We start from the raw sequence: 14,077 nt of genomic DNA, 5'->3' as shown, positions 1-14,077 counted from the left end.
CGACTATCACCGTGTAAAAACTGAGCAGTGTTTAACCCTTTAGCACAAGTATTAAATTGTATAACATAGTACTCCTCCATGAATCAGTAGAACCATAGAGTGCTGGGACCGTTTGGGGCAGTATGAAGAGTAACAGACAGGGCGGTTAGGGCGGTACAATGCCCTAAACGGTGGTTCAAAACCACCCCTGTGACAGGCTCTCACACACTGATTATGACATCATGAAAATTCTGTCTGTATTTCTTCTAACCGTAATTTGCCATTTTTTTCCATTCAAACCAGGGCGGAGATGGGACCCAGCACTACACTGTCCGAGCCAAGTTGGCCATCTTGAGCAAAGACTTCAAGGAGGCGGAGTCCGTATTCCTGGAGCAGGTAAGGAGGAATCAGACTTGACTTAATTGACTATGGCCGGCGATAACACACGTGGAGTCTGAGAACAGCCAGTGCATTATCATCTTTATGACATGTGACACAGGGTCGTAGGTCAATTCATTTAAATACCTCCATGCCCAAAAATAGACACTGCGTTTAGCATCACTCAATTAGAAGCTTACTGAGGTGGTACCATACGTGCCAGCATTCCTAAATTTGAGGCATCGGTGTATTTTTACAAGTTTTAATGACACTTCTAGTTACAGGAAAATCTAATGCACACTTATGATTATCGGCCCAATTTCATAGAGCTGCTTAAGCACAAAATTTGCTTAAGCACGAAAAAACATTGCTTAGTAAAATTAGGTTACCGGCCAAAACTCCCTGCGATGTACATTGCTTGTGACTGGTATTTAGCGGTTGTTTACTTAGCATAACAATTGCATGGAGTTTTGGCCGGTAACCTGATTTTATTAAGCAAGACGTTTTTGTGCTTAAGCAAATTTTGTGCTTATAAGCAGCTCTATGAAATTGGCCCCTGGTCCCAATTTCAAGGCTCTGCTTACCGTTAGTAGAAAATCTGCTTACTGTAGTAGAAAATGGTAAGCGTATTTCACGGGTTAGCGAGGAATTTTGGCTTCTGTGCATGCGTACATTCCTAAGGATTCTGTGCTTACAGGGTTAGCACAAAATTGTTCTGCTTACAGTTAGCACAGAATGGTAATTGTAAGCAAGGGACTTTGCGGTGAGCAATGCCATAAAATTGGGCCATGATTAGTTCACTGGCTGACAGTTTTATTGAGTTATTAAAGATAGTAATTGTTGTCTTTCATTTATTTTTCAGAATGCCATTGACGAAGCCATGGAGATGTACCAGGAACTCCACAAGTGGGACGAGGCCATCGCTGTTGCCGAAGCCAAGGTATGGCCAGCCTCATCTGTCAAATCTTAGAACATTCCTTTATGATTGAAATTATATTTGTATGTGTCTTCAGTTCTAGCGCTCCACCCTATCCAACAGTGTTGTTGACGGCTTTCAAAATATATTGTGGAGGAAACCCATGGCATTATGGGTAGCTTTTTGCCATGATCCATTTGTGTATATTTTGTGCTGGATGCATTGACCTAGGTTAAACATAAATATCTCTCAAGAATTTCTGGTAAAGTTCAAAAAAAAATTGGCTACTATCAGTACCATGAGATATGGTTTGGTTAGTACAAGAGAATTTCAGGTCTTAGCAAGATTTGACCTGTCGACCTTTGAACTCCAGGGTCATCCTGAGCTGGAGAGCCTCCGTCGCAACTACTACCAGTGGCTGATGGACACCAGCCAAGAAGAGAAGGCAGGAGAGATGAAGGAAAACGAAGGGGACCATCACGCGGCCATTAACCTGTACATGAAGGCCGGTATGCCCGCCAGGGCCGCCCGGCTCGCGACGAGCCGGGGAGATCTGATGGAGAACAGGGAGTTGATTCAGCGAATCGCCGCCGCGCTCATCAAGGGAGAATTCTACGAACGGGTGAGTTGGGGACTGGTCACAAACTGTGGGGATTTATGGAAATTGATTGATTCAGGCAGTTGCTAGAAATGTAATCAAAAGAGAATTTAATGTACGGTTCAATTAGTTGATTGGGTTCAGTCTGTAGGGATTTGATAGAAATTAATGGATTCAGGCAGTTGCTAGAGAAGTTTCAAAAGAGAATTCCTATATATACAGTGGAATGAATTAACTGAGTACAGTCTGTAGGGATTCGATGGAGATTAAGTGATTCAAGCAGTTGCTGAATTCTAGGTATGGTTGGTTGTGTTGAGTGGCTACAGTCTTTGGGGATTTGTCGGAAAACAAATTATTGATTCAGGACTCATCAAAATAAATCCATGAGTGGTAAAATTGGCTTGGCTGTGGGGATCTGTTGGAATAGGGACTCGATTCAGGGACAGGCAGTGGAAGTAAATAATGGAGAATTATGTTAACAGCTGATTGGTTGAATAGATGCAAGTTGTGGGAATTTGATGGGCAATTAATAATTGGCTTAACACTAGAGAATGAATTCTAGAAGCTGTGGGGATCTGTTGGAATAGGGACTTGATACAGAAAAGCGCTGAAGCATTGGCTGAAGGAAAATGGCAAGAGCAGACAAGTAATTGATTGGGGAATTGATGGAAAATTTTGATAGAGATTTGATTTAAGAATTTCTGTGAGAATCTTCAAAGACAGTATGACAATTTTTTGTGTTTAAGGAGATCAGCATGACATTTCATTGGAGTAAACATTGTTTTTTCCTCATTGTATTTGGGGTTTTTTTGGTGGTTTTTCTGGATAGGCTGGGGACTTGTTTGAGAAGACCAGAGATGAACAGCGAGCCCTGGAGTGCTACCGACGAGGAAATTCCTTCCGACGAGGTATTGTTTGAATCTGAAGATGTTTTCGTTTTCTTCAATATCTTCTGATAGAATTATATTATGATTTTTGTGTCTGGTAGAGGAACATAGCATTCCTAAAAAAAAAAATGGCACATGGCACAGGCACTGTAGCGTGCAAGCCGGAGACAATCTATAGAGGGACGACAACAAAGACATAATTTTAGAGGTGGAAGGAAAACCCCAGATAAATATTCTCGGGAAACCAGTAGGGACTGAAAAACAGCCAGTCCACATGTTGGCCAGGGTACGATTATAAATTCAGATCGCATGGGTGAATACTATAAGTATTTCAGAAAATAAATTTTTATCTTGCGTCTTTTTAAAAAAATTTATTTAGCTGTGGAGCTGGCCCGAGGATCCTACCCGACTGAAGTGGTTCGTCTGGAGGAGGAATGGGGAGATTATCTGGTGTCTCAGAAACAGATGGATGCGGCTATCAACCACTACATCGAGGCTGGGTAAGATATGTTACGATATTGATTACTGGATGTCTACTTCATACTCATGGCATTATCAAAGTAGCCGTACAACAATAGAGTGCTGGGGTTGTATAAGTAGTAACAGGCAGGGTACTTTAGGCCGGTACAGGGACAAATGGGTTCATACAAATGACAATGAGACTCAACTGCCGGAAAATGTCAGCTAGTATAATTCCTCACTTTCAATATCTATTCATAATTTCTTTTCTTTTTTCCCCTTCATGTTTTTTTTTCCAGTTGTTCCCAAAAGGCCATTGAGTCGGCTATCAATTCCCACCAGTGGAGTAAAGCAATCCAGATCATTGAGATCCAGGATCCGTCCGTCGGTGAGAAGTACTACCCTAAGATTGCCAAGCACTATGCCACCGTCAGAAACTTTGAGGTAAAGAATTTTATGCAATTCATAATGCAAGCGTTTCACTTGAAGATACTTTTTAATTTTTTCGTATATTTTCCTGTTAAAGTATTGATTTTGTTTAAGCTGTGCTTAGCTGTATACATGCAGTACCACACGGACACAATGCATCAAAAAAGTATCAACGGTAACAATTCTAAAGCACGAATGTCAAGATTCAAGATTCAAGATTTGTTTTATTAGTCACGTAAAAAATTACATGAGATATGATCTCCTATGTGCAATCAGTAAAAAGTTACATATAGTATCCATAAAAATATATATTTAAAACAGTAAAACATGAGAGATCTAAAAAAAAAAATTGAATTGAAATAAAGTAAAAACTTTTGAACCCTTGTGGCGTTTTGAGCCATAGTGAAAAAACGAAGTTTGTTCGAGTGATGTCCGACAGATATTAACAAACTCCCATGGCGCACTGCAAGTAAAATGTAAAATTTTCAATACAAAAACAAATGTTTGTAGAAAATGTGAATAACCATAATTTTCTACAAAGTCTTGTGGAGTGGTTTAGATTTAAAAATTGCGTTTTGATTTTCACCAGAACTTTCATAAAAACTGTAAACTCAGTGCCATCCGGGAGCTTGTGACAAAAATGTTTGCTCAGGTAGGATTCGAACCTACAAAGGAGAAAAGTTGGAATAGTAAAGACCTTTGATGACATTAATGCAACGTTTGTTTACAGCAGATTGTGTGAGTGCTCATTTTGCTTTTGTTTTATTAGATGGCTGAGCGATATTTTGTGCAGGCTGGAATGACCAAAGAAGCCATTGACATGTACACGGCTGCAGGGAAATGGGAGGCCGCACACAAGGTAAGCCACAATCTAATAGAAAGTCATGCATTTTCTGAATCCTAACATACTACACTATACTTAGCATTCGTGGGGTCTGAGTGGGAAATACTGGCTTAATGGAAGATCAAGGAATTGAAGTTTCTCCTTTTTGTCTATGGACTACAGCTCGCCGTTACCTGTATGAAAGGGGAAGAGGTCGCGGTGCTGTACGTCACCCAGGCCCAGCAGTTAGAGAGCCAAGGCAAATTCAGAGAGGCAGAGAGGTAAGATTTGTATAGTGAATAACCCCCCACCCCACCCCACCCCCACTGCATCCCACCCCCACTCCTACCAACCCCATCCCCAACCCCACCCCACCCTCACCCCTACCAACCCCCACCCCTACCAACCCCATCCCCACCCACCTCAACCCACCCCATCCCCTACCCCCACCCCATCCCCCAGCCCACCTCCCTCACCCACCCCAAACCAACTCCACCCCATCCCCACGCACCCTATCCCTCACCCCACCCAAGCATCCTATCCCCCACACCACCCCCACCTTCTGCCATTACTATTTAAATAAAGGTCTCAAACCATGAGACTTGTAATTGAATGTTTTGAGTCATTTAAGCTCTTGTACTTGCGACTGACTTGTGATTTCACTGGTGATTGTCTTGTGATTGATTTATGATCGACTTCAGATTATCTTGTGATGGACTTTTGGTTAATCTGTGGTTGAGTTGTGATTTGACTTGTGACGCCTTTTGTTTGACTTGTGATGGACTTGTGACTGACTTGTGTTTGACTTGTAATTGGCTTGTGATTGTCTTTTGATTGACTTTTATGGACTTGTGAGGTACTTGTGATCAATATGTGGTTGACTTGTGATGCCTTGTGAGGTACTTGTGATGCCTTGTGATTGACTTGTGATCCACTTGTGATTCAGTTCTTATTGACTTGTGATTGCTTGTGCTTGTGATTCACCTGATCACAACTCTGTCCCTTACAGGTTGTACCTGACAGTGGATGAGCCCGATCTAGCCATCACCATGTACAAGAAGCAGCGCCAGTACGATCACATGATCCGCCTAGTCAAGCAGCACCACCCGGATCTACTGCAAGACACCCACCTACATCTGGCTAAGGTCGGAGGAAATTTCAAAAAAATTGAAATTATTGACAGAAACGAGTATGATTAACTTGCCTTGCAGAAAACAAATCGATATAGAAAGACTCTCATTCAATTTTAACACTCATTACATTGAATTGTGTGCAGTACATAGGGAGGTGGGGGTGTGGTCTAGTGGTCGGCGTTCGTGACTCATAATCAGAGGGTCAGGGGTTTGAATCCAGCTGCTGGCCATATGTCATGTCCTTTGGCAAGCCAATTCACCCCAACTTGACTCTCTCCACCCAGGAGTATAAATGGGTACCGGCATTAGCTGGGGAGTAACCTGCGATGGACTGGCATCCCATCCAGGAGAAATTGAAATATTCACAGTTGTTTTATGCCACTGAAATAGGAGATAAACGTCGGCCAGAAGGGCCACATTGGCTCGAGACAGACTCTACTTACATATAGTGAGGTCCCTTGTTCCAACTGAAGTGAATATTTGAATGTACTCTCAGTGTGTCTTTATTCTCACTATCTGACTATGTCTCATTTGCATTTGGTTGATTGTTGACTTGCAGGAGTTGGAGGGAGAGCAGGCCTTCCGACAAGCCGAGCATCACTACATTGAAGCGCGGGACTGGAAAGCTGCCATCAATATGTACAGAACTCAAGATTTGTGGGACGAGGCGTACAGGGTAGGTAGTGGGATTGGGATTATGTGGGATTAGGAGCAGCTTAAGATTGGATTAGGATTATGTAGGAGCATTCAGGTTCATTGGCAGTGTTTAGTCTAGATACTTGTGGCGGATCGCAAGCCATCATAAGTCCATTACAAGTCCATCACAAGTCCATCACAAGCCTGTCACAAGTCCGTCACAAGTCCGTCACAAGTCCGTCACAAGTCCGTCACAAGTCCGTCACAAGTCCGTCACAAGTCCATCACAAGTCCGTAACAAGTCCATCACAAGTCCATCACAAGTCCATCACAAGTCCGTAACAAGTCCATCACAAGTCCATCACAAGTCCATCACAAGTCCATCACAAGTCCGTAACAAGTCCGTAACAAGTCCATTACAAGTCCATTACAAGTCCATCACAAGTCCATCACAAGTCCATCACAAGTCATCCAGTCCCAAGTCAACTCAACAAGCTATTCAAATGAACTGTGACCAAGGCACCTGTTTGTCACTGTTCTTTTCCTGTTAGTGGCGACTGGACTTTTGAATTGACTTGTGACTTCCTTGTGATAGACATGATCCATCAAAAGTATTTCAACTGCATCAACGTAGGGATTATTTTGAAATATAAACCAAAGCAAACTCTAGGCAGTATTCATCCAGTTCCTTCCGACCCACTGGCTCATTCTGGAACTCCTGATCTATTTCCTGTTTTCCCGTTGATTGTAATCTGTCCCAGTCCAAGCACAACGTCAACACCTATATATTTTTTATTTGAAGTAGTTTTTCTTTGTGTGGCTGCCTCGGGGCTCACTTGTGCCCAGAGGAGTTTCGGACTACTAGTTCTCAAACTTATGAGAAAAGGACTCCCAAGTGACTGGTATTCGCAATCAATCCAGGAACCACACACAAAACACAATGAAGCCACTTGACAACATGGTGGTGATTGCTGATAGTAGATTGAGTAGATTGAGATAACAATCTGCAATTTAATAAAGCAGAACAAACACTAATAAGAAAACTATAATAAAAGTACATGGAAAAGTCTAATCTATTAAACATGGCAAGTTGAGTCCAAAAATGTGAAGTCTGATTTGTCAAGGCTAAACACTATTTGCAGTTCAATCTGTTTTTGCTGAATGAATAATCAACTGTAAAATCTCAGAAAATCCACTGAATTCTGTCTCTAAACTTATTAAAAGTAACTCATAAAATCAAGGAAAATGCTTCTTACCAAAATGGGGTCTTTCAAGGTCCACAAAGAGTGAATAAAGTGATGAAACTTGAAGAACTAAATCGCAATGAGTATGAAAACACTTGTCTCTGAAATCACATGGTCAGTAAATATGGCTGCCCATTGTTTATGTGGCAAGATTATGTGGTACTTGTACCCACACAAGGTCTCTGTATGCACATGGGAAGTGCACAAGGTCACTCTGGTGGTGGGAAGGAGGCTACTTAATGCAACACATAAGTAGGCTCTTTCACTTTTATGAGGTGAAAGTTAACTGTAGGCTCTTTCACTAAATATGAAGTAATACTCTAAAAATGGAATTCTAAATTTAAACTATGAAAAACTTGTTAAGAAAATTAATAAACTTAAGACAAACTCACTGCACAGCTGCTGCAGTGACATGGCTCCTCTAACTGCATCTCGCAGTTAACAAACTAAAATCAAACCTGAACTTCAAAGATTAATGTCCATGAAAATGTTCCTTCATCTTGGTGGACGTCTTGTCTCGCACGCACTGCTCCTCAGATGCGGACTAGTGTTGGCTCGTTAAATTGGTATCTACCTACTAATGAGTAACAAGAACAGTTAAAATGTAAAGTTCATAAACTAAATAGATTGTCGTCAGCAGTGGGTCTCTTCTGGCAGGATCTTCAGTTTGGCTCTTCGGTGGGGACTTCTCTGGTCTCTTGAGCTTCAGGCTTCTCTGCGGGTACCAACAGGACAAGCTTGTGTACTGGTCTGTCAAGGAGTGATGGAGAGTGTTGCCGTCTGCCAAGGTTGTCTCGTGTGCCATCGGCCATCAAGAGCTTCACTGACCTGACTCTTCCGTCATTGCTCGGGTAGGTCTCCACTACGCGTCCCAATGGCCACTGGTTCCTGGTCTGCTCACCTTCCTTGGAGATCACGACATCACCTACTTGTAGATCTCTTACTGGATTGACCCACTTTTTGCGCTCTTGAAGATGGTGCAGGAACTCTTTTCTCCATCTCACCCAAAACTCATTGGTCAAGAACTGGACACGTCTCCACCATTTGCGGGCATAGACATCTTCCTTCTGGAACTTTCCAGGCGGAGGCAGAACAACCTTGGGTTTCATGGTGAACAGATGATTGGGTGTCAATGGCTCTGGTGCGTCTGATGAGCAGAGATAGTCTGTCGTTAGAGGTCGTGAATTGATGATGCCTTCTACCTCAGTCATGAAGGTCCTGAAACATTCATCATCCAGTTGTGTCGTGGTTTTAAGAAGAAGACCCTCTAGTGCACGGCGTACTGTACCTATCTGTCTCTCCCACACGCCTCCCATGTGACTGGCATGCGGTGTGTTCAGCTTGAAGGGAATCCAGTCACAGTTGCTCTCTAACAGGTACTGGTGGACTCTGTCCTGCTCCATCTCAGCTAGCGCTTCTCTCAGCTCACTCCGAGCACCGATGAATGTTGTACCTTGGTCTGAACGCAGTTGACGTACAGGTCCTCTCCTGCTCTGGAATCTTGTAAGGGCATTGATGAAAGAACTTGCCGTTAAGGAATTTGCTGTCTCTAGATGAACACCTCTAGACGCCATACATGTGAACAGGACACCATAACGTTTCACTTGACTCCTACGCTCTTTCACCAAAAATGGACCGAAGTAGTCCACAGCGCAATAGGAAAATGGGGGCGCTGGCTCTAGTCGATCTACGGGTAGGTCAGACATCTTCTGTCGCTGCAGCGATCCACGCAGTTTGCGGCAGGTCACACATCTTGAGATGTAGTTGGACACAGCTGATGAACCACCAATTACCCAGTACCCTCTCTGACGTAGCTCGTTGTGTGTCATTCCTCTGCCCATGTGATTTACCTTCTCATGAATATGGCGAATCAACAACTGGGTGACATGACCTTTGTAAGGGAGAACGGCTGGATGCTTAGCTTCAATTGGAAGATCAGATCTGGCAATACGGCCACCCACTCGGATGATGCCATCGACATCTAGAAAGGGATCTAGCCGGTACAGACAACTCGTCTTCTTCAGGTAGTCATTTCTCACTCTTGCAGTCTTTCCATCGGTGACTTGCCCGATTACACCAAGTTCTTGTAGGGCCTGTAACTCGACACTGAAATGTTCATGCTGAACATTTTTGATGATTTCCATCTCTCCATTCTGTAGTTCTGCCACAGTGATTGCTTGCTTTGCAGGAGTGGAACAAACTTTCCCTTCACAAGGTTTTTTCACTACTCTGTTCCTCAACTTTGTCTTCAACCTCAGACAAAGAGCGACTGCCCTGCAAGCTCTATTCCAGGATGAAAAGCAATCAAGTCGGCTCACTTCGAAGTGATGATGTCGTGCGTTGTTCTCAGCTGTTGTCACGAAAGCTGAGACTTTTTTCACATCTGGGTCTGATTCACTCAGTGGTGCAACTACGGCTGGCTGGGGTTGAAAGGGGCCATCCTTCTGCAAGAAATCTGGACCGGATAACCAGCAGGACTTCTCTACAAGTTCCTTTGCTGTCAGACCACGTGATGCTTCGTCAGCAGGATTTTCTTTGGTGTCTACGTACATCCATCTCTCTGGGTTAGTCAGACTTCTGATTTGCTGCACTCTGTTAGCAACATAGACATGGAATCGTCTTGCTTCATTGTTTATGTATCCCAAAACAATCTTGCTGTCTGTCCAGTAATATTCGTGGAGCATCTCGTAACATAGCTCTCGTCGCAGGAATTCACTCACAGTTGCTGACACAGTTGCTGCTGCAAGTTCTAGCCGGGGGATGGTGACGAGCTTCAGAGGGGCCACTCTGGACTTACCAACTACAAAGGAACAATGTGCCTTATTGTTCTCATCGACTAGTCGCAGGTAGGAACACTGACCATAACCATCTTGGCTTGCATCGGAAAAATGATGCAATTCAACTGCTGTCACAGTTCCAAAATCCTTGGGCTTAAAACATCGCTGGATTTGGATCTTCTCTAAGCCGAGAACCTCTAAACGCCATTTCTCCCACTCAGGTTGTAGCATCTCTGGCACTGGACTGTCCCAATCAAGTTTGTCGCGACACATCTGCTGCAAAATTCTCTTCCCTCTGAGGGTTACTGGAGCCACATAGCCATTTGGGTCATAGATCGAACTTACAGTTGAAAGTATGCCTCGTCTTGTGAATGGTCTATCTTTCAACTCAATATGGAACTGAAAGGTGTCACTCTCGACACACCAAGTGACGCCCAGGGCTCTTTCCATTGGTAGTACATCAACCTTCAGATCTAGTTCCCTTGTACCACTGGCTCGCTCTTCTGCTGGGAATTTTTCCAACAGCTCTCTTTTGTTGGAGATGATTTTGTGCAGTTTCAACCCAGCTTTTCCACACAGATTCTGACTGGCTTTGATCAGTAATGATGCTCTTTCCACTGTGGGTAGTGACTTCAGTCCATCGTCTACGTAGAAATCATTACGAATGAAGTTTGCTGCCTCTGCTCCAAACTCATCCTCTCCGTCATCTGCTGCTCTCTTCAGCCCGAAGTTGGCACAGCCTGGTGAGCTAGCGGCCCCAAACACGTGAACTTTCATTCTGTATTCGACCACTGGCTTCTCTGGATCACCATTTTCCCACCATAGGAATCGCAGCAGGTCACGGTACTTCTCTTCTACATAGAACTGATGGAACATGCTCTTCACGTCAACCATAAAGGCCACTTCCTCTTTCCTGAATCTACACAGAACACCGAGAAGACCATTAGTCAAGTCAGGACCTTGAAGGAGATGGTCGTTTAGTGAAACGCCTCCATATTTGGCTGAACAGTCGAACACCACTCTTATCTTGTCCGGCTTTTTGGGGTGATAGACTCCGGTGTGCGGCACATAGTTTACCTTTCCCGCATCAACTTCCAGTTGGTCTAGGGGGACTTTCTCTGCACACTTTGGGATAACATCTTTCATGAACTCCCTGTAGTCTTCACGAAACTTCACATTCTTTCGGAATCTGGCGGACAGCTGATTCCATCTCTTGACTGCAAGTTGGCGGTTGTTAGGCAGGGTCGCAGCGTCAGACTTTAGTGGTAGTGGCATTTCGTAGTGGCCATCGGATGCTTTCTTTATTCCTTTTTCCATCACGCTCAGGAACTTCTCGTCTTCTACTGAGTATGGCTTCCTCTGATGATTCTCGACAAAGTCGGATTCCAACACCTTGAGAACTTTCTCTGGGTTTAAGACTTCTTTCACCCTCGTACCATAGACGAAGTGTTGGTATCGTTGTGGTTCAGCAGCAACCACTTTGTTGCATACTGCAGGTTGGTCATCGGTTTGTCGTGCAGCCTTGCACACGTTCCCAATTACTCCCCAGCCTAGTAGTGACCTCTGGCCGTAAGGGTCATCCTCTCCACCGGCGATGATTTCCCTGGGTCGAACTACTCTGGGACAATTGCTCCCGATGAGAAGAGATATTTGCAGGGTTGGGTCATAGGGCATGAGCTTCTCTCCAAGAGACTTTAGGTGGGGCCATTGATGCACAACCGCAGGTTTCGGTATCTGGGATTTCTTGGCTGGAACGCTGTCCCGCTTGAAGCAGACTGGAAGTTTAACAGTGTGCTCTCTATTGACATCAAGCACTTCAAGCCCGGATATGCGACTGCTGGTGATTTGCACATTTTGCTCTTGCATTGTACTGAGTAGTAACTGCGTCTCTGGTCCCTGCAGGTTCATCCTTTCACACAAACTCTTTGACACGAAGCAACTGTTGGATTGTTCGTCCAAGATGGCATATTCGAGGAACTCCCTCGCTGGATCACTCTCACTACGAACCAACACTGGTATAATCATGGAGTGGTCACCTTCTCCTTCTTGGTCTGGTTGGGAACACACTTGGATACAGTTGGACATTCCCTCATCTCGTTTGGGGTGCACAGCAATGACTTCTTTGGGTGGGGATGAATTGGTTGGGACTTTGTCAGCTGGTTGTTTACTTGCCGTTGCTGACTGGGGGTGACTTGAAGCAGTTTCTTCTGGCCGTCTCTGTTGGAAGTTGCGATGGAGACAGGTCAAATGGGCACCAGCGCAGATCCGACAAACTTTTTTGTCGTTACACTCTCTCACTTGATGATCACTGGAACGTGCACAGCCCATGCACAGTCTCTTCTTGAAGAAGAAATCCTTTCGCTCAGCGAGAGGCTTGCGCAGAAAGCGCTCACAGTCGTCCAGGAGATGACGCTTATTGCAGAAGAGACAACTCTTGTCACTGGACAACTGCACTCTGCTTGTTGGTTCACCTCGACTGGTACTAGTCGCAAAAACACTGGTGTTCTTTTTCGGAGCACTTCCTGCATTTGAACGTTGTTTGTCCTGACTTCGAACCACGCTCTGCAATTCAGGAATGTTTGCCCTATCTGCTGCAATCTTCACAAGTTTGACAAACTCGCTGAATGGGGGGAAGGAATCCTGACCACGGATCTGTCTCCAATAGTCAATCTTGTCCCGCCACTTTGTCTCAAGGTTGAATGGAAGTTTCTCGACTAGACGAGCATTCTCACTGGCGTAGTCCAGCACTCCAAGGCTTGCTGTGGTTGCTCGTGCTGCCTCTACTTTCCCCAGAAAATCAGAGAAATCTCTCAAGCCTGCTGCATCCCTCGGCGTTAACCTCGGCCACTGACGGAGTTTGCTTATGAAAGCAGTGCTCACTACACTACTGTTTCCGTACCTCTCGTTCAATACTTTTCTTGCCTGCGTGTAGGCCTCTTCAGTGCCGATGAGCATGTAGTGCTCCACTAGGTGCTTTGGTTTCCCCGTCACGTATTGATTGAGGTAGTTAAGCTTGGTGTCGGCGTCAAGGGGTTGGCTGTCGATAAGGGAATTGAAGGAGTTCCGCCACAGGGGGTACTGGAGTGGATCACCGTTGAATTGGGGGACGGCTATCTTTGGTAGCTGGCTAGATGCAACAAGGCGTTTGTTTACATCATGCTGTTGTCTACTGGACTCGGCCAACTGTGTAATGCACTTCTCAAGTGCCGACGACATCGTCATCCGTCCTCCTTCACTTTGGTGATGAGAATGATGTACACTGGACTGTTCATCAGATCTGTTCTGACTGGCTGATGTAACCATGGCAACTGGTTGGAGTGACGCATTGTCCACATATGCGCTTTCACTTTGGGGCACAGATGGACACAATGGAGGGGGGTGATCACTTTGATGCGAGTTGAGGAATCTCTGCATATGTTCATGTTTGTCGGCGGGGATGCCGGACAGCTCTGATGATATTGAACTGTCGCCATCCCGCTCCAGCGATGAGTACACCTGCATCACAGCTCGGGTTTCGGCCAATTTCCTCTCTATCTCAAGTTGTTCTAACTGTTTGTCTCTCTCGATCTTCATTCCCTCCACTTTCTTTGCTGCCTCCAACTCCAGGAGTTTCAGCTGTTTTTCTTTCTCTGCATAGTCTAGCTGGACCTGCAGAGCAGCCGCTGTTTTCGCTAGTTCCAGCTTTTCTTCCTGATGCCGTGCATATGATGATGTAACGGACACGGCATGACTGGCTCGACTGGAACTCTTACTTGACTTGTAAGACGACATATGACCAGCATGACTTGCTGCTCGACCGGCGTTACTCTTCTTTGACT

At 44.7% G+C, this 14,077-nt stretch overlaps 2 protein-coding genes across 2 annotated transcripts in view; one reads left to right on the top strand and one right to left on the bottom strand.

Moving 5' to 3' along the window:
* Nucleotides 1–14,077, top strand: part of LOC119728985 (intraflagellar transport protein 172 homolog) — a 44,797-nt gene that overhangs the window by 14,031 nt on the left and 16,689 nt on the right. Inside the window, exons 14-23 of the mRNA XM_038201462.1 lie at nucleotides 283–375; nucleotides 1,220–1,297; nucleotides 1,647–1,895; nucleotides 2,701–2,779; nucleotides 3,138–3,258; nucleotides 3,517–3,661; nucleotides 4,416–4,505; nucleotides 4,653–4,750; nucleotides 5,479–5,614; nucleotides 6,162–6,278. Of these exons, the coding sequence (XP_038057390.1) occupies nucleotides 283–375; nucleotides 1,220–1,297; nucleotides 1,647–1,895; nucleotides 2,701–2,779; nucleotides 3,138–3,258; nucleotides 3,517–3,661; nucleotides 4,416–4,505; nucleotides 4,653–4,750; nucleotides 5,479–5,614; nucleotides 6,162–6,278 (1,206 nt within the window). The remainder of the gene's footprint in view (nucleotides 1–282; nucleotides 376–1,219; nucleotides 1,298–1,646; nucleotides 1,896–2,700; nucleotides 2,780–3,137; nucleotides 3,259–3,516; nucleotides 3,662–4,415; nucleotides 4,506–4,652; nucleotides 4,751–5,478; nucleotides 5,615–6,161; nucleotides 6,279–14,077) is intronic.
* Nucleotides 7,058–12,622, bottom strand: LOC119728986. The gene is made up of 2 exons (XM_038201463.1): nucleotides 7,495–12,622; nucleotides 7,058–7,242 (listed from the first exon to the last, which is right to left on the bottom strand). Exon 1 carries the CDS (start codon nucleotides 12,585–12,587, stop codon nucleotides 8,145–8,147), a length of 4,443 nt encoding a protein of 1,480 aa, XP_038057391.1. The 5' UTR covers nucleotides 12,588–12,622; the 3' UTR covers nucleotides 7,058–7,242; nucleotides 7,495–8,144.

Source organism: Patiria miniata, unplaced genomic scaffold, assembly GCF_015706575.1.
Source record: "Patiria miniata isolate m_02_andy unplaced genomic scaffold, ASM1570657v1 HiC_scaffold_20, whole genome shotgun sequence".
NCBI lineage: Eukaryota > Metazoa > Echinodermata > Asteroidea > Valvatida > Asterinidae > Patiria > Patiria miniata.
This window is presented reverse-complemented; position numbering and strand designations above follow the sequence as displayed.

Coding starts and splice junctions, on each gene's coding strand:
- LOC119728986 (XM_038201463.1), bottom strand. CDS start 12,587: ATGGGCTGTGCACGTTCCAGTGATCATCAAGTGAGAGAGTGTAACGAC.